Source organism: Furipterus horrens, unplaced genomic scaffold (genome assembly GCF_987537825.1).
Source record: "Furipterus horrens unplaced genomic scaffold, mFurHor1.1.pri manual_scaffold_1, whole genome shotgun sequence".
Lineage (NCBI taxonomy): Eukaryota > Metazoa > Chordata > Mammalia > Chiroptera > Furipteridae > Furipterus > Furipterus horrens.
The window spans coordinates 9,183,598-9,202,978 of NW_028327171.1; the positions used below are offsets into that span (position 1 = coordinate 9,183,598).

At 53.4% G+C, this 19,381-nt stretch overlaps 1 protein-coding gene across 7 annotated transcripts in view; it reads left to right on the forward strand.

Annotated features, from left to right (window-relative positions):
- AGPAT3 (1-acylglycerol-3-phosphate O-acyltransferase 3) overlaps nucleotides 1–19,381 on the forward strand; it is an 80,840-nt gene that overhangs the window by 53,119 nt on the left and 8,340 nt on the right. For 6 of the 7 annotated variants that reach the window (XM_090272100.1, XM_090272112.1, XM_090272130.1 and 3 more), the window contains 5 exons: nucleotides 13,547–13,773; nucleotides 14,929–15,098; nucleotides 15,713–15,874; nucleotides 16,711–16,864; nucleotides 17,361–17,463. In XM_090272100.1, coding sequence (XP_090128226.1) covers nucleotides 13,596–13,773; nucleotides 14,929–15,098; nucleotides 15,713–15,874; nucleotides 16,711–16,864; nucleotides 17,361–17,463 — 767 coding nt within the window. In that variant the 5' untranslated portion in view covers nucleotides 13,547–13,595. Of the gene's footprint in view, nucleotides 1–898; nucleotides 1,019–13,546; nucleotides 13,774–14,928; nucleotides 15,099–15,712; nucleotides 15,875–16,710; nucleotides 16,865–17,360; nucleotides 17,464–19,381 lie in introns of those variants that run through there. The other variant, XM_090272105.1, reaches the window with a different exon arrangement.

A 19,381-nucleotide genomic window follows, 5' to 3' on the forward strand; every position in this document is an offset into this window, starting at 1 on the left:
TTCCTGGAGACACCCCCCTTCCTTGGGGTGCCTGTCGGTTCCATTGTGACACTTTCTAAGCATTGGGGCCCAGACCAAGACGCCCTATGCTCACTTTCCAGTGAGGAGAGAGGATATGTAATTAATAGTTTCTCTTACTAATCCTGCTGAACTGCTTTTGATGGCCCAGAACAAGGAGAAAAGTCCAGGTCAGGAGGGTGGGTGCCTGGCGGATGGCAAGGGACCTTTCTCCCCCAGCCCTGGGGCCATGCTTGCGGTGGTCAGCTCTTGGTGTGGCTCCTGGAGGCTCAAGTCCTCTGGGGCGGCCTCCTGCCTCCGAGCCTGCCCTGCTCCCCCACAGCCTGGATTCACCATCCTCATCTGGGAGCCCCCACGCAGCGTGGAGGGCAGTGTGGCTCACAGAGGAGCCGTTTGGAGGGCAAGACAACGGCAGAGCTGTGATCCCGCTGGTTGGGAGATTTTGGTGTTGGCGGAGCTGCGGTAACAGCTCACTCACCCCACTTAGTAACGGCGAGGTCAGAAAACAGAGCTCCGTTTCAGACCCAGCGCAAGCACACAAGAGCGAAGGTTTCTGCGTTGTGATGTTGTGTGACAGCTTTCTCCCCGAGAATGACACCCCCAGAGATGGAGCACGTGTGGACAGGGGTATTAGCAGGCTGAGCTCAGGGTCCCCGGGGTGCGGGCTGGGCTGCTTAGAGAAGGCGGCCTGCGTGGAGTTTGAACTTGAGGTCCCCGTCACCCACTCACCCCATTCTCCTGTTGACCTCAGCGCCGAGTCTGAGAGCGTACTTGCAACACAGTCCCTAACATTTCACCCACTTGGCAGAACGCTGTCCCTAGTTCGCTCCTGTGACCAGATGCCCCAGAGCCCTGCTTAGAAATGCAGGCACAGGGAGGCCCCTTGCAGCTCTCCAGCCTGTGGATATTTTTATGGGATATTTTTAAGCTCCGGAGGTTCATGCCGAGTGGGCCTGGGTTGTCCCCGTATCCTGCTGGCTGAGTCCCCTGAGGGAAGGAGGTAAGGGGCAGTGGTCCTGGCAGTCCCCTCTGCTTGCCCTGGGGGGTCGCTGGGGGGAGGGGAGGCAGAACAGGAGCCAGCCTGGTTGCTGTGGCTTTTCTCCGACTTTTAGGAAGGCAGTTGTGGGCACAGCTGTCCTGGGAGGGCAGCAGTCTCCCCTGAAGGTGCCCTGAAATGGTCACAGAAGGATGTGTTTTGGGGGGGTTGGAAGGCAGGGCACCTCTCTGATTCCTTCTCCTCCCACATCTCGAGGTCCCCATGGGGAGCCTGCTGGGGCGTGGGCAGCAGCATCATAGACCCCAGCAGCCCTGTTGGGGATAAACTGGAGAACCAAAGGGCTTTGGTGTAAGTGTTTGGGGACTTGGAAAGAGCTGCAGAAGAAAGAGAGCCCGAGAAAGGGATGAATCCATGTCTTTATAAATCAGCCTTACCTTCAGAGCGGTGGGGAGGGTGCGGCCCTGGGCCAGCGAGGGCGGAAGGACCCCCGTCTCACTAGACGCCATCAGCTCCCTAGTTTTCCTAGAGCAACCGACCTCAGAGAGAGGGGCTGCCATCATGGGACCCCGCAAGGAGGGGAGCAGAGATCATGTCTGACCTCGGGCACCTGCTCCCTCAACCCAGGCCCGCGTGTCCTCGAAGTCCTGCCCCCTCCCCAGCGCTGGAGGGAGGACAGGGACGGCTCCTTGTTGTCTGGCTCTCATCAGTTCTCACGACCACACTTCAAGTAGTTGTTATAGGCTGGGTTGTGTGTCCTTGAAACCACAACGCCAATGACAAACGGGGACAGAGCAGCATAGCGTCAGGCAGGACGAGCTGTAGGGTTGGGGTCAGCGTGTGGTGGCATGCTGTGGCCTTGAGCTGTCCATTCCCAGCATCTTGCCTCCAGACCCTTTCCATTTTCTAGCCTGCGGAGGGTATCGGCAGGAAGTGAGGAAGGGGGCAGGGCCTTGCTCCCAGGTCCCGGGGTCACGCCACTGTGCCAGCCGCCAGCAGATGGCACCTCATGTGCTTGTTTGTGCCACCACCCCCAACAAGGTGGGTACGCTGTGTTCTCTGATGACAACCTTTGTTTCACTCTCTGCCTGACACTCTGTTTCCTGGATCTGATTAGTGTTTTTGGATACTGTTCTCTATTTCAAAACATTGGTGAATCTGAGGTGGCCTGAGTTTATATTCCGACAAGAAACTCAAATAAGAAACAAGGTGCTGTGTGGCAGGTGACCCCCTTTCCATGACTTGGGATATGATGGACCTTTTCCAAATGGCACCTGAGTCAGGGGCTGTGGTGGGACTGTGAGGTGACATATGGGGGCTCTTCCACAGCTGTGAGCGGAGGCTAAGGGTGGGCATTTGAAACCCAGTTAGTTTATTCCATTTTGAATCCCTAACTTTTCAAAAATCTATTTAAAAAATTTTAAAGCTTTATGTATTGATTTATATATAGAGAGAGAGAGACGAAGGGGGGGAGACAGGGGGAGGGGAGAGAGCGAGAGACATCGATTTGTTGTCCCACTTAGTGATGCAGTCATTGGCTGATTCTTGTGTGTGCCCTGACTGGGGGTCAAACCACAACCCTGGTGTAGCTGGATGATGCTGTAACTGACTGAGCTACGTGGCCAGGGCAAGATCTGTTTTTTAAGTGTGTGAATCATAATGCCTCCTTAATGACAAATGTGACATTTTAAAATCTTTGTAAGTGGCTTTGTTCATCCTTTAAGGCTTGTGTCTCATTGTAAAAAAACACCCTTAAGAACCTACATGTTCTAGAGTTTGCGCAGAAGAAGCTGTCCCAGGACTTCCTAGGTGGGAGTGGGGGTCACGGAGGAAAGGCCTGCAGGAAGGTGAGACCCTCTTCCGCAACTCTGGGACCTCACACTCTGGCCTCAGCTCTTGCAGCCGAAATGCTTTTCGCAGCATCCTGAATCTGACCCAGGAGCCCAAGGGCTCAGGCCCGCTCTCTGCAGGTGCCCATTTTACCCCCAATTTCCTTTTAGCTGGTTGTCCTCAGGTCTCTGATGAGACCAAGAAAAGTCATAAACTTGCACGTTGTCTGGTTTTATTCTTGTAGTAAGGGCAGGAGTGATAAGCTTTCTATGTTCCCAGGAGAAACCCAGGACTCCCATGTCACTTGTTAAATTGTAAAATATACTGTACATGCAGAAAAGCACATCAGCTATGAACTGATTGATAATCATACAGCAGATTTCCTCCCGTCTGTTTCTCAGAGAGTAAAATGTCATTGTTATCGTTGGCGGTTCGTTGTCACAATATTAGGTCTAAGCCAACTTAGCTGTGAGTATTGTGTGTGTGCGCGCATACATAGGTATATGTGTGAGTGCATGTGCAAACGTGTGATCAGATGTGCATGGGTGTGCGTTCTGGAACTTGGCCCTCACAGCCTGCCCCATTGGAGGGCACTCTGGTGCTGTGTCCTATAGGCTGGAGGAGACTTGTCACAGACCTATTGTGCAGTCATCAGGTCTTAGGAGCTTTTCACATACCTCCCTCTCCTCCTGCCTCCCTCTCCCCCCGCAAACATCGCCACTACTCAAGCCAGTAAAACCATCAGAACAATATCGAAAAGACAAAAGATTCCGGGGAGCGTAGGTAGAGTGTGAGGGGTCCCTGAAGCTGCTTCCTCTTATCGCGTGGTGGCTCCTGCGTCTCCAGCGTTCTGCCCCATGCCCCCACTGTCCACACATTGGGGCAGGTCTTGCACCCTCTTGTCAGGGTTCTGCAGTTTTCACAGTGAAAACAGAGCCAGTCTGTCATTGGCCTGTGGCTCCAATTTCCCCCTCAGACAGCAGCCAGGAAGTGCCTTGCTTTCTTGTATAGGTGGCCTGGGGGCTCTGGGGACACTCTGATCCTTGTGGCTCCTCCAGCAGCCTGTCCTCAGGATGACGCTGGCTGTGTGGGGCTCCCAGGCACCCAGGGTTGTGTGTCTGTCCCTTGTTACCTGGAATGGCGCCCCACATGTCTCCAGGGAGAAGTGTTGGCAGTTTCCCACTTGCTGGGGCCACCGTCACTCTCGCCCCCTAGCCTTGTCTGCTCCTGCCCAGCAGGCCAGCCTGCCCTGCCGTTTGATGGGACTTGGAGGTTCTCAGATGAGCTGGCTGGGTAAAGTGCTACAGGGGCCCTCCTGTAACATTGTTCTTTCAGGAAACTTTCATTGAGATGGCTCCTAATGGCATATGAGTGGTACGAGATGAAGGAGTCATGCTGCCGTTTGTCACAAATGTACGTACAGTAAATATGAGTGATCCATTCAGCAAGCTTTGTTCTGTGCTAGAGCTGCAGGGGTAACAGTAACGGCTCTGCCTGCGCTCCATAGGCATTTGGGCCGCAAGTAACAGAAGTGGTGGTTTAAAGACCTTGACTCCTGTGCTCTCTGCCTCTTGAAGTGGCAGCTGCTGGTGTGGCCTCTGCTCTTTGGAAAGCTGATGCCTTTGCTGGGAGCCCCCACAGACTCTTCTGTGACATCCCACTGCCTGGAACTGGGCCACATGTATCTCCCTGGGTCAGCCTCTTGAAGACGGATTGCCATTCTCATTGTGGCTGAGATCAGGGGCTGGGGCTCCCCTCCTAGGGTCCAAGGCTGTGTACACCTACACTTGACGGACCCTCTCCCTAGGAGTGGGCGGTGGGAGGAACCCACGGTGACTGCCTGCTACAGAAGCGTAGTTCTGTTATTGATGCCTGGAAGGGTGACTTTGGTGTGTCATTTAATTGTACTGTCGTTACTCACTGGCAGAAAAAAATGTGTAATGCTAAAATATTCCCGTAGTCCAGTCATGGCTTTAAGTTAATTTTGTATTCTACTTATTGTAACAGTACCTAAATACAATAGAAATACAGATTTGCCAAAGTGGAAATGTGTCGGGGGCGGGGGATGTGTTGTTCCTTAGCCTGTAGCAATGTGCAGCCCATGTGGATTCCAAGCCTCCAACCGAACCGCAGGGCCACAGCCGCTGCAGGTGCCCAGGGACTCCACACGGCCTCACGTCTCGCTGGCCCGTATGTCCATTCATAGGCCAGGCCACACTTTCAATGACTGAAGAGTTGTGGTGTGCTGTGATCTCTTGTAGGGCTAGTCCATTGTTCTTTTTCATGGTTTTCTTGTCTTTCCTTTTTTTTTTTTTTTTTTTCCCCCATGTAAGCTGTAGTATCTGCATGTCTAGTTCCGGAGGCGAAGGGTGAGGGACTGTTCGTCTTTTAATTAGGATTCAATTACATTTATAAACTTAGAAAGTATGTCTTGTGTATCATTTATGTATTAATGTCTAACAAACCACCTCAAAATGTAGCAATTCAAAGCAACCGCTTTTATTGGCTCACAGTCCTGGGCTCAGCAGGGTGGTTCTTCTGTTGGTCTTCCTTGCAGTCCTTCATGTGGCTGCGTCGGTTGACAGCCTGCCTGGGGCTGTTGGTCCCTTTCTTCTCCACATGGGCCCATCATCGGGCAGGCTAGCCCCGAGCTTCCTCACTTGCTGAGGTGTCGTGGAAGCTGCAAGGCCTCTGAAGCGCCAAGCTCTGGAGTCTAGGACATCACTCCCACCACATTCCATTCATGGAGTGAGAGCCCTGAAGCCAGTCCGGGATCCAGGGGCTGGAGCGACTCCATGCTCTCCCAAAGGGATTAGTAAAGAGCAGAGAAGGCAGATGTTGCCACCTGTTGCACAGTCTTTTTCTGTTTGCTTAGTTCTGCATTTGTATCTTTCAGGATGTTCTAAAATTTCTCTGCATAGGCTCTGTTTAGTTCTAAAGCTTGGAGTTAGGTATTTTGTATTTTTTACTGCACATGTACACACTATGTCCTCCACTATGCCTTCTATTTTGTGTGTTCACGTGGAGGTGTGCCCACTGGGCCACACCCTCCTGGCTGCCTGGACATGACAGGGCCATGTGCCCTCATATTCCTGGTCACTAGGCTCTTGAACTCTGAGCTTGCATTCCACTTGCATTAGAGGAAATCCCTAGTCCTGACTTCTGGTTGCCCCCTTTCTGCCTGCTGGAGAGGGACAAGGAAGCCATCTGGAAAGCCATGCCCTGTAGATTGGGAGAGTCCTGGCAGCCGGGGCCCACGGGACGACATAGGGCTGAGCTCCCCGGCAGAGCTGCCGGGAGCTCCCAGTCTTCAGTGTATGGCTTCCTAGGTGGCTCTGTTATCCCAAATGGCCATCTAGGCCCAGTGACCTGGAACTGTCAAGTCAGAAAGAAATAAGTTCTATTGTCTTTGTTGCTTCTAATTACATACTCCAGTTACAACTAGTTATTGACCATTATTAGAATGTTGATTTTTGCGCATTGTATTTTATTCCTTTCAATATTATTGTCCTTGCTTATTGTTTAGAGTAGCATTTTGGTTGCTGGCAGTGGATTCTCTTGGGTCTAAGGATACAAAACTGCTATCTGCTCATAATGATGTTTTATTTCTCATTTCCAATTTTTAGACTTCTGGATGATTCCAAATGCTGATGAGGTTAGACTGGCAACAGATGATTATTAGCGAAGAAATGTGTCTTATTTTTCAGCCTTATTGAAAGATAAAGTGATTCCCATAAGTAAGTGTATCCAAGAACTGAAGTTAGCCCCTTTAAACCTCAAAAAATATGATTGTATTTGCCTAATCTAAAATTTTACTCTAATCGGACTCATAAAAATACTTTCCCTGCTTTCCAGCTTTCTTAAAAAAGAAAAAAAAAAAAAACCACTGTGAATGGGATGCAGCCCTTTCTCTCTGCACTTGGGGGAGGTCTGGGTAGACCCTAATTGCTATCTTACATTCTCATCCATGATGTTGCTGAGGGACCGCTGGGTCTGCAGACCTGCGCCCCGGTACTGGACACCCTTGGAGGTGGTGCCATCGGAAGTCACCAGCTTGTCTCTACCTCTTTGTGCTGCTGTCAGTAAGATGTCTGCCTCCAGCACCCACCTCACCCCGTTTTGTAATCTGGTTCTTCCCTTTGGCTCTGGGCCAGGAGACCACCCAGTCTCGCTTGTCCAGGCTGTGTTTAAAGCAAGAGTGAGGAGGAGCCAGGCAAGGAGCCAGGGTCCTGTGAGTAAGGTGTTTTCTTCCAAAATACTTAGGCTGACTGTTCTGAAAGCATTGGGGTTTATTCCTAGCTCTTGGCTTGTTCTGAAGAATAAACGTTGACACCTGAATTATTTCAAGATACTTTTAGAATATCTGAGGTAATGTTATGTCTCTACTGTCCTTTGTTTCCAATAGCTGGTTCTGTCTGTAGACTTTCTCCTCTTGTGTATCCTGACTTGGAAACAACAGAGCTATCCACACACAAATGAAAAACCTAGGGCTCACTCCAGTCTCTCCCTGTTCAACCAGCCTCATAGCAGACCAGGTCTTCTCAGCACAATGCAAATGCAGGCACTCACATATGGGATGGATGAGTGGGTGGCTAGGTGATTAGGTGGGTGGATGATAGATGGGTAGATGGGTAAGTGGAGAGATAGGTGAATGAGTAGGTAGTTAGATGGGCTGGGTGGATGGGAGGTGGACGGATGGGTAGATGGGTGGGTGGGTGGATGGGTAGATGGATACATGGGTGGTGGATGAATGGATGGATGGATGGGTGATGGGTAGGTGGATAGATGGGTAAGTAGTTAGATGGACAGGTGGATGCGTGATGAATAGATGGGTGGATGGATGGGTGGATAGATGGGTATATGGATGGATGGGTATGTAGATGGATGGGTGGATGGATGGGTGGGTACATGGGTGGTGGATGAGTGGGCGGATGGATAAGTTGAGGGATAGTAGATGGGTAGATGGGTGGTACAGAGGAAGGGAAGAAGGAAGGAGGGTAGGTAACAACCACTTCTTGGTTCTCCTTCATCATGGACTTTGAATTTGGATTTTTGAAATCCACGTGTGACTAAAAGTTATTTTCATCCCATAATTCAGACCTTCTATCTAGAGCATCACAAACAATGAACTTTGCTGTGTTTCAATGTCTTCTCACCTCACCAACCCCTGTCTGCTCAAGGTTAGGCTCACCCTTGAAAAGACCCCTCAGACAGGACAAAGTGAGGTGCGAGGCTTTGAGCGTGGTTCAGAAGGGGTAACTGGTCCCAGGAATTTATTCCCTCACAGTGTAGAGGCTGGAGTCTTAGATCAATGTGTCACAGAGATGGTTCCTCCTGAGGCCTTTGTCCTTGGCTTGTAGACAGCTGTCCCCTCCCTGTGTCCTGACACGGATGTCTCTCTGTATGTCTGTGTCCTAATCTCTTATAAAGACAGCTGTCATATGGGATTAGAGCCCACACCAATGACCTCATTTTACTTGATTACCTTTATAAAGACTGTATTTCCACCTACAGCCCCATGCTGAGGTGCTGGGTTAGGACCCCACTGTATCTTTTGGGGGACACAACTTACCCATCCTGAGATGCCAGGGTCAGGTCTGAGAGTGGCCCGGGCAGAGCCCTGCTGGCGGGTCAGGCCCCTCACCTGATGGCAGTGAGCTGGTCCATGGTGCTCCTGGCTCCCAGCTCTCCCGTTTGCTCTTTTGCCTGGAGCGGGAGCCACTGGGTGACAGGAGCCACAGGCCCAGAGTTAGCAGAAGCACCCGGAGAGGCAGAGCATCGGAACTGCTGGGGGTCCTGCTTCTCAGGGGCTCTAGAGCTGGGAGGAGGGTCTCGTTTGGGTTCCCAGCCCTTCCTGCCCGCACTAGAGCTCTCGCCAGCTTCGTGGAGCCATGTCTGTCTGGCAAAGAGTAGAACCAGAGTCCCCTGCGGGGCTATGTCACTGCCTTGTGAGGCTTACCTGCTGTGGATCTATTTTTAGCACAGTCTTGCTGAGCCACCTGGCTTACTCCCCATCTTCAAGTGGCCGGCAGCCTGTCCCCGAGGGAGTGACACCACCCTATATCTCCTTGGGGAGGGTGAGCATGCAGCTTGTCCCCTGCCCTGAGGAGGTAGGGTCCTCATAGCTTGGGCAGGGGCCACAAAACACAGGAGGCAGCCACCTCAGCCTTGGGACCAGGCTGTGCAGGTGCTAGGCTCCTGGGACCATCTAAACCTGTTCTCTACTGAAGGGACTTAGGAACAGGCTCAGGTTTCCTTACCATCTCAGCGGCAGCGTCCGAGCGTTAATGAGAAGGCAGCACGTGAATGGGATGGGCTGGCTGTCCCGCCTTCCAGGGTCTGACCTGGCTCCTCTGTCCCGATCTGAGAGGCGGCAGTGTCTTTGGAGGCCCCAGGCTCAGGTGTCCTATGTAATCATGGTGATGGGGAAGGCAAAGAGCTGGGGGTCTAGGCCTTTTCTCAAGGGAACCCTTGTCTTCACGCATCAGATGCACAAATCAGGAGCAGCTTGTGGCCAAGGGCTTTCTGTGGCCTCACCCGTCTTGAGCTGCAGGCCCTAATGCCTCATCAGTTCCTCAGTTTCCCCATATGTAACACAAGGAGGTTAGAGCTCAAGTTTCTGCAATATAGGATTTATAACATCATAGTCATCGGGAAAATATAAATTACTAGCACTATTGATACCGTGTTTCACGAGATTAGGCTTAAGTCTGATCCACGGGGTGTCATGCGCTATTGGTGGAAATGGCTGTTGGTAGAGACGACCTGAAAACAGGTTAGTAGTGTCTAGAAAAGTTAAGGTGGACACAGCCTGTCGCTCACGGTTCTAGTCCGAGGACTGTCCCACAGTGCGTAGAGTGCCCCTGCAGCACTTCCCTCACAGCAGAGACCAGAAACAGCCCGCTGTCCCTGGGAGACCCGGGACCCACTGAAGGACATTCCCACCCTGGGCTCCTATCCAGCCATAAACCTGAGCTGCAGGGCTCAGGGCTCCATGGATGGGTTTTAGAAACAGGACAGAACAAACAGCAAGTCACAGAAAACTAAAGTTCACAAAACGAAGGCGTGACAGCATCCTGCCTGGGGTATAGTAAGACTTTAAGGCCTAATGGTGATTACCCTTGGGGTGGCGAGGGGAGGGTAGGAGAGACCTTGGATGACGGTTTCGTTAGGCTTCGTAAGTTGCGTTGGATATATTCTGTTTATGCTAGAAGGTGTGTGTGTTTTCTCAAAGCTCACACTAGTAATTGGGGGAGTGGCCACGTCTGTGTTGCTGCAGCTTTGAAGCATCGTGGTTGTGTTGTTATGTTAAAAATCATTTTAATACAATAAAAACTTTTAAAAAATAAAAGACGAAAAAAGATAAAGACTGAGATGTATCATTAGATGTATCTCTTGTTACACTTGTTACGTCTAGTACAGCCTTTATTGTTTATGATACTAAACACATATTTTGGGGCCTTTATTGTTTATAACGCTAAATAAAGATTGGTTTATCCATCCATAAATAAATCATTTTAAGGGGTACACAAGCCAGTGTTCTTGGGGGCTGCTGAGTCAAGCCTCTTCCCGACGCCTTCCTGTGCTGCCAGCCTGAAGGCCTTGGGGAGAGGGGGTGAGGGTGTGCGCTGAGTGGGGAGGAGGGCATCTTTTACCACCGCCCTTCTGTAAGGGAAGGAAGGTGAGCCCGCTGTTGCCGAAGGTCCGAGAAGTTGCTGCGTGTGGCATGTTGTCAAAGGGACCTGGCCCAGTGGGCCTGAGAAGGTGACGTCTAAGCATGTGTGTCTGGCACTGGGTGCTCTTGTGGGGTGGGCAGGTGGGAAGGCCTCCTAAACTAAAGCCGGCCGACATGCCTTAGGACAGGGCGACCCACAGTGAGTGAAGAAGTCAAAGACCATACACCCGGGGCATCAGCAACCCAGGCAGGTGGTCCACAGCAGAAACATGCAGGAAGTGGGCTGGCCACGGCACGAGCCCACGGCCAGGCTCACTCCCAGGTGCCAGGGAGCACAGCAGACGACAGGCAGCAGACAGCAGGCAGCAGACAGCAGGCAGGACCATCTCAGGTGGTTCATCTTTCTTCTCAATTTGCCTGTTGCCACTGGAATATTTTTATTTTATTATGGTGCATATGATCCAATGAAAATGGACAGCCAAGGGCAGCTGAAGTCACATGTGGAAGAAGCTGGGATCCAGCGTGGTTTCCACTTGCTCCTGGACGGGCAGGTGGTGAACGTGGGTCACCCAGGGTCCTTATCAAGGCTCTGTGCAGCCCCAGGGGCTTGAGCCGTGGAGGCCGCTGGACGTGAGACACCTGCATTCCAGGTGGGAGTGAGAAACTCATGCCGAGAAGCTGGTGTGGCTCTCTGGGGCTTCTGTGGATGCACTTTCCAGATCAGGTTCAGGGGACGGACCAGGGACTGGCCGCTTCACAGTCCCGGGTGGTAGTGACATGGATTTCAGAGGGAGAGACTGCATACACACAGAGACAGGCTGGCCTTAGTCATGACTCTGAAGTCTGCAGACACCCGATGCTCACCGGCAGGGGACGGACGAAGGGCAAGAAGGAGGCTGTGGCCACAGGCTGCCCTGCTGGTGCCACTGCAGCAGGACGAGGCCTTGGCTTTGTGCTGGGCCACCAGGCAGACACCACAGGACTCAGTTTACACGAAGCTCTAGAAAAGGAAGATCAATCTGGTGTCAGAAAGCAGAGTGGTGCTGCCAGGGGCTGGGGCTGCGGGGGACTGGGGCGGGCGGCGACTGTGTTTGCGTTGCGGCAGTGGCTTCATGGGCGTCATCAGGCTGCACACTCAGTGAGCGCAGCTGAAGTGTGCGTGAGTCATACCTCGGTGGAGCTGATCATAACATCAGATTCTTGTGCCTCATGTCCTAGCGATGGAGTCAGCAAGTCTGGCATGGAACCTGGGACAGCTGATGTGCCAGTCTCGGAGCTGGCTTTTGGCGACCTTGGTTACCGTGGCCCACGTGGCAGCAGATGATGTGTTTTTATAGAGCTCTCATGTGCCTGACCTGGGACGGTGGGGTCGGGGTAGAGCCCAGTCTCCTGGGGCTTTGGGGCGCAGAGACCTTGCCAGGTGCCCGGCGGGGCACCAGATAATGGGTCAAAGCCATAACCGCTGGTGCCACAGAGAAGCTGGCTGCATGTTTGAGACTCCACTTTATAGAGGGTCTCGCCCACAGAGGGCCCCTTGGCGGGCACGTGGACCCGGGTCTCAGTGACTGGGTTGGAATCTGGCCCTACTGCTGCTCGCTGTGTGACCCTGAACACATCACTTAACCCCTCTGTGCTTCTGTTTGCTCATCTGTCAACTAGGGGTCCACTTACAGGCTGTGTGCGAGACCGGAAGCTACTGCATGGGAAGTGTTTGCAATGTCGCCAGTGTAGTCACGCACCTAAGAAGTGTCTTTGTTTTTTTTTTCTTTGCATCAGAGTAGTGTATTGGTCACATTAATCATTAAGAGTAATGAATTTGTTTCCTGATACTGTGTAACAAATGGCCCCCCAACACATAGTGGTATAAGACAACACGCCGCCTTCATTGCCCTCAGTTTCTTGGCTGTGTGGGTTGGGGCACTCCCAGGCTGTGGGCATCTGAAGGCTTGGCTGGGCCTGGGGGCTCAGCGTCCACAGTGGCTCCCTCTCCTGGCACAGGTCTCAGCTTCCTGCTCCAGGGTCCTCCCACGGCAGCTGCATCCCCCTGAGCCAGCCTCTCAGGGACCCTTTTAGGACTCCGCCTTGAAAACCCCACGGCCATTTCTGGCGCCACCAGTTTGTTCTCCAGGCACAGGAATACTGAGCGGTGGGGCAGCCGGTCCCTGGTGTGCTCTGCTCCAAAAGTGTGACAGCGCCTGCCCTGGGGAGCTGAGGGGGCCCGTGCAGCTGTCTCCGGCACCAGCTCCGCCCCCACCCCTAAGGACCAGGTCTGCAGGCCTCACAGCCGAGTGGCCCCAGTGCTGCCTGTGCCAGCTCTGGACCTGCCAAAGTTTGAATTACAGCTTCCCTGTGTTTCTCCCCTCCCCAGGGGAATTGTCGGGCAGCCCCTTCCCAGAGCAGGTACAACCACAAAATATGAGCTCTGGCTTCACCTTTGGACGTAAGAAATGCGAGTTGAAGAAAAGTGGAGAAAAACCGGTTAAGTTCTTGGGGGAGTGGCTACTTTTGTGTTAGAAACCAAAACAAAAGCCTTTTAGCTTAAAAAAGTTCACAACAGCCTGGAAATTAAAAGGCAGTTACACGTTTTTATAGCGATTTCATGTACAGTTTTACTCTTTTACATAAGATGCTAAAATAAAAATTACCCATAATGCTTTTACCTAGAGATAATCACTCTTAATACTTGGGTGCATTTCTTCTAGTCTTTTCTTCCTTTTTTATATGCACGGGGTGTGTATGCGCGTTTGGTTCATGTGTGTATACATGGTATGGTGTGTGTGGGATGTGTGCATGTAGTGTGTTGTGTGTGTGTTGTGTGCGTGCGACGCATGGATAAGTGACATGTGTTGGGTCCCCTGTGTGCCCTGTATGTTACCTGCGAAGGAAAGCTCCTGAAGCCGCTGTGGGTGAGCTTCACTCTCGGGCTACAGATCTGGGGCTCTCGTGTGGGGACCATGGGTTTCCGTCTTACCTGCAGCTCTGATCCCTGGTCCTGACACAGCTCCTGGCTGCTCTCTCTGTCATTCCAGGGCAGCTCTTCTCAGTGAAGGACCTTGCACTCGCTACTGAGTAGCGACCATGGGCCTGCTCGCCTACCTGAAGACCCAGTTCATCGTGCACCTGCTCATCGGCTTCGTCTTTGTGGTGAGCGGGCTGGTCATCAACTTCATCCAGCTATGCACGCTGGTCCTCTGGCCCGTGAACAAGCAGCTCTACCGCCGGCTGAACTGCCGCCTCGCCTACTCGCTCTGGAGCCGTGAGTACCGCCTGCTCACGTGCTGGGGGGCCGCTTCTATGATGGAGGGCGCTCAGGAGGGCCAGTGGGTTACTCTGCATGGGGGACGTGCAGAGAGATGCTCAACCCGAAACTTGTCATTAGGGTGAACCATGGGACATTACGACACCTGACTACTGGGACCCACAGAGGTGGCAGTTTCTTGTGGCTTTTTACCACAATGCTTTGGGATTTGGAAACAGACATAAACTCAGGCCACCATCAGCAGCCTTGAAAGCTGCCAGTGCCTGACCAGGGCTGTGTCACTGCCCCCCAGCACCCCACCCCAGTGGGTTGTGACTCCTCCCTCAGGTGGCCTGTCATTTCACTTGCTTATCTCTGAAAGAAGACTCTTATCCCTCTTCATCAAATATCTGTGTGTAGACGTGTGTGTCTGTTACTTTATGTACGTGCACCTGTGTGTACATAGGAAATCAATCTTCATCTGTCAGATGGACAGCCTGAAAGCTGCTAAATGAGGTGAATGTCGCGTGCTGTCTCTAAGTGCTGGGCTGTCCTGCCCCATTGGCATTCCCTGGCCCCATCCCTGAGGTCTGGTGTCCCTGGAAAACAGATGGGTTTTGGGGTCCAGCATAAAAGGGACAGCACTGTGCTGCGGCCATCCTGAGCCTCAGCACTGTGCCCCCTGCTATGTGAGGTCACCTGGCTGTGGCGGGTGTGATGCTGGCTGGCAGTGGCTCCCACACAGCCATGGCTGCTGACCGCGGGGGACCCGGGGCTGGCTCTGTGCCCACACCGACCCCTCTCCCCCCATCCTGTGGGTGAAATGTGTGATATTCCCTAAAACCACAGCACATGTGGGAATCACACCTGGACATGAGCTAAAGATCACCATCCAAAATGCTGGTTTTCCTGCTTCTTTTGCTCCTTTCTGAAAGTTTCACTCGTCTTCTTCCCCTCTTTTGCTGAGAGAAGTTAATTATAAATTACGAAAACTTATTTTATTACATGTAAACCACCAAAAGTCATTTCTAGCAGGAAAGTCCAGTCTGGATGAGATACTGGAGAAGTCCCGCCCACGTCAGAGCTGCGGCCAGGCCTGTGCTTCCTGACCGGAGGGGGTCCGGCCCGGAGCATGGCCTGCGCTCACCAACATCCCTCCCCCCGTGTCTGCAGAGCTGGTCATGCTGCTGGAGTGGTGGTCCTGCACGGAGTGCACCCTGTTCACCGACCAGGACACCGTGGACCACTTAGGGAAAGAGCACGTGGTCATCATCCTGAATCACAACTTCGAGATCGACTTCCTCTGCGGGTGGACCATGTGTGAGCGGTTTGGTGTGCTGGGGGTGAGTGATGTGGGGGTCCCAGGGAGGTGCTGGCATGGCTCTCTGGGGTCTGGGTTTTCTCCCTCCAGTTTTAGCCCCCGGTCCCCTGAGCTAGGAGTCCAGGCGCATGGCCCGCGGAGGATGCCTCGGGCAGCAGCTGCCCTCCACTGCTCCCCTGCGATCGGCTGTTCCTGCCTTTCTTCTCACAGCCCTTACTTAGTATCCTGTGAGTGCCCAGAGCTTCCCGGCTGAGCTAGCCTCCCGCCTACCACCATGCAGTGTTAACACCCTGAGCCAGGCCGAGGAGCCCCACCGCACTGAGCACCTATGGATGGCGTTCCCACCCTCCTCAGGAGGGCCTGCCTGGCCGCCCTGCCTCTGCCAGGCCTGCGTCTCGGTTTCCTCATCTGTCGGGAGGTGCACCTGCATTCCTGGGTCAAGCTGACCCCAGTGGTGCCACGCTCGGTGTCTGGGTCTCCCCGCCACGCTCGGTGTCAGGTCCCCCCATCCCCACCCAATGCTCAGTGTCAGAGTGCCCCTGTGGACAGTGAAGTCACCTCCCATCACGCCAGTGCTGGGACAGCCTGAGGACCTCGCTGCCTACAGCGCATTACCTGCTCCCCTCCTCCCTCCAGAGCTCCAAAGTCCTGGCCAAGAGGGAGCTGCTATTTGTGCCCCTCATCGGCTGGACGTGGTACTTCCTGGAGATCGTGTTCTGCAAGAGGAAGTGGGAGGAGGACCGGGACACTGTCATCGAAGGGCTGAGGTGCCTAGCCGACTACCCCGAGTACATGTGGGTGAGTCCATGTGCATGCGTGTGCCCTGGCATGGGAGGCCACGCTGCTTGGGTTCCTCTTAGACACGTGAACATGACCCGAGTCACGAGTGGGAAGACCAGGCCAGCAGGTGGCTCTGATTGCCCGGTTCATGGCAGGGCCTGGGGGTTAACTTCCACTGCCCGGGAGTGCAATGGGTGGGGGGGGGGGGTGCTCCCTGCACCATGGCCTTGATCAGCGGACTGGGGTCCCCTTGGTCGGTCAGTGGGTGCCCCTCCAGCACCCAGGCTGAGGAGTGCCTCTGTAGGGAGGGTCTTCCTTAGAGATGGTTCTATAGTGAACCCTAGTGACCTGAAGGTCTGGACAAGTTCATCCTTCAAGACACAGTAGAGTCACAGGGCACTGGACACCTCCCTGTCACAGCAGCCATGACCTTGGGGGCTTGGGTGGGTTTTCAAGCCCCTTGGATGAGTTTGATGGACACGGCCCAGAATCAATGGTGTCATTTGGTTCAAATCTCCTGTTTCTGTTTCTGCTCCTTCTTTCTGGTCCCTGACAGTCCTTTGAGAGCTGGGACCTTACTTAGCATTTCTACCTCATGTAAATATTTTCACTCCAACCAGAGGCTGCTGCCCAGAGACCTGCATGCTTCCTCCTTTCTGGAAAGTTCTCTATTGCATTCTTGCTGTTAGCTGTGCAGTGAGGGAATTTGTATGACTGGAGTGCAGATCGCAGCCCTAAAATAGGCCACACGGTTGTCACTAGAGAGGTGCTGCCCTTTCTACAAGTGGGCTGCCGGTCAGGTTAGCCTGCGCACGGGGGACGTTCGAGCCCATGTCCCTGTGTTTGTGTCCCAGTTTCTCCTGTACTGCGAGGGCACACGCTTCACGGAGAAGAAGCACCGTGTCAGCATGGAGGTGGCCGCCTCCAAGGGGCTGCCCGCCCTCAAGTACCACCTGCTGCCTCGTACCAAGGGCTTCACCACCGCGGTCCAGTGCCTGCGTGGGACAGGTAAGGGCCGGTGCCACTGAGAGTTGGGGACGCCGCTGTCCTTTGGGCTCCGCATGAGGAGAGAAATGAAAACAGTCAAAAACCACACGAGTGAACCACATGTAAAAAGTGCAGGCCAGAAAAGGGAGAGAACCAGGAAAGTGAAGTGAACATGTTAAGATTCTTGTATCATTTCGAGGGGATAAAATGCTAGCCCATGGAAAATAACTAAAATAATAAAAAGTATATAACTGAAAACCTTATAAAGGAAAAAAAATATATATCTAGCTAACCCCGAAGGAGGCCGGGTAGAAGAGAGGGGCAGAGAACAGATCAGACCAGTGGAAAGCAGCCAGAGAGTGGGTTTAAACGCATACGTGTCAGGAAGTGCTTGGGATGTGACTCAGTTGAATGCCCACAGAAAGACAAGAATCAGTGGAAAGCCTGCTGGGTTCTACGTGGGGGAGGGGGGAGGGGTGGCGCCTGGCTCACTCCTGCACCCCGGCCCCCCCTACAGTTGCAGCTGTCTATGATGTCACTCTGAATTTCCGGGGAAACAAGAACCCGTCTTTGCTGGGGATCCTTTACGGGAAGAAGTACGAGGCGGATATGTGTGTGAGGTGAGCTCGGTGCCCAGCGGGCACCCCTTCGTGCCTTGTACCCCGTCCATGTGCCATCCCAGCCCTGACATGTGACCCTCCACCTCCTGAGCTGCCCCCGCATGGAGGTGGCCAAGGTCCCACCATCTAGGACAGACAGGCATGGGAAAGGCACGGGCACCATTGACTGTCGCACAAAGTGAACAAGTGGCTGTGGGATGAAGGCAGAATGTTCCAGATGGTCTGGGGAGGAGTGACCCCCTCCTGCTGGACGGAGCACAGAAGCTTTGTGAAAAAAGCTGAGCTAAAATTTGCATAGGGACTGGGATTTCCACAGGCATGCCCAGACAGCGTTCCCAGCCCAGTGGGGACTCCATGGTCCCCTTCTCATGGTTAGGTCTGAGGCTAAGAGCACCAGAGAGAAGGATCAGGGCCGTGGCTGACCTCAGTCCCACTTGGCCTCCCACTCCTGGTAACCCTGGGGCTGAGCCCCTCAGGTTCCACCGTGCCGGCTGCCAGCCCCTGTGCTCAAGGTTGTCCTGCTGGAAGGACACAGGGGCTGGTCCATGCAGGGGCAGGGTGGGCAGGTAGAGGGACCTGAGAACCAGGTGTCTGGCAGGCATTTGCTGGTAGAGACGCAGGAAATGTGCTCAGTGTGGCAGAGGGAGAGGGTGGCCCCCTTCAGCTCACAGCAGGGCTGGTCTGAAGTCCTGCCCAGGGACCTGAAAGAGGCAGAGAGCCTTCTCCAGCCCTCCCAGTGGGCAAGGCGTGCCTGAGGGGCCCTCTGGCGGAGCATGAGAAATGGAAGATACAAAGGGAGACAGACCCTCAAATTTTATTCCCATTCTGTGTTTCATTCCTTTTGGGGAAGTTGTCAGGCCAGGATGTAGGGGGCCATCTGCCACCCTCCCTCCCGCCTCCTTGGGAGCCCGTGCACTGTGCTCCCCCGGCCTTGCTCACATCTTGTGTGCTCAGTAGTTCCTGGGGCCCGCATGGCCTGGCAGACAGAGCTGGCTGACCTTTCCCCCAGGAGCACACCCAGATCTGCTCAGCGTCTGGCCCCGCAGGCTCTCCCATTGAACCTTCCGGCTGGAAGCTGCATTTTTGCGACTTTTGTTGGCACTGGTGATTGCAGCCCCGGCATTGAAGGGATCTGTGCCTGAAAGAAAAAAGAGTCAGGGAGGAGGGTCCGTTTTAGGTTTCATCCTGAGTGGCTTCCGGTGCCAGCGAGACGAGACAGGAATGAGGTACCCAGGTGTCCACCGCAGAGCTTAGGCTTTGTTGTGAGATGCAGGCACGACCTTACGTGGAGAGCGACCTTGGTTTCTGAGGCACAAGACAAGGTCAGTGACCAGGAGAGTCGCACCCCGAGGGCGGTGCATGGCTCACTGCCACACTCTGACTCTCCAAGTTTCCCTGGCTCAGGAAGAGAAGATAAATCCACCCAGAGAAATAATTTTAACTTAAAAACAACCTGTGGACTGCTCTGTCAATAAAATGGTGTTGTGACTTTGATTCCAGCTCAAGACAGGCAGGGCTCCCAGGGCCGTCTCCTGTCTGGGTCATCCTGGTCAAACTGGCCAGTGTCAGTCAGGTGTGTCCAGGGAGGCAGGCCCTTCCCTGGGTGTGTATAAATCACACAGAACCTCTCTGTGTTAGCACCCTTGTCTGCCATCCGACGACCGGCGACTCGGTGACCATCCCGGTCAGTGTGATTGGCGAAGGCTTGGACAGGCCCTGTCCATTGCAAACTGGAGAGCTTGTGCCAGTGAACTTTTTATTTTTTTAATTCCACCCAGTTCTGACCACTCTATATGAGATTTCCACAAATAATTTTGTAAACATACATAATAAGCTGGATGGGTTTTTCCTTCTGAAGTTTGCAATGGACTGGCTCAAAGTGGGTACAGCCTCTTACTCCATCCTGAGCTGGGGGGAG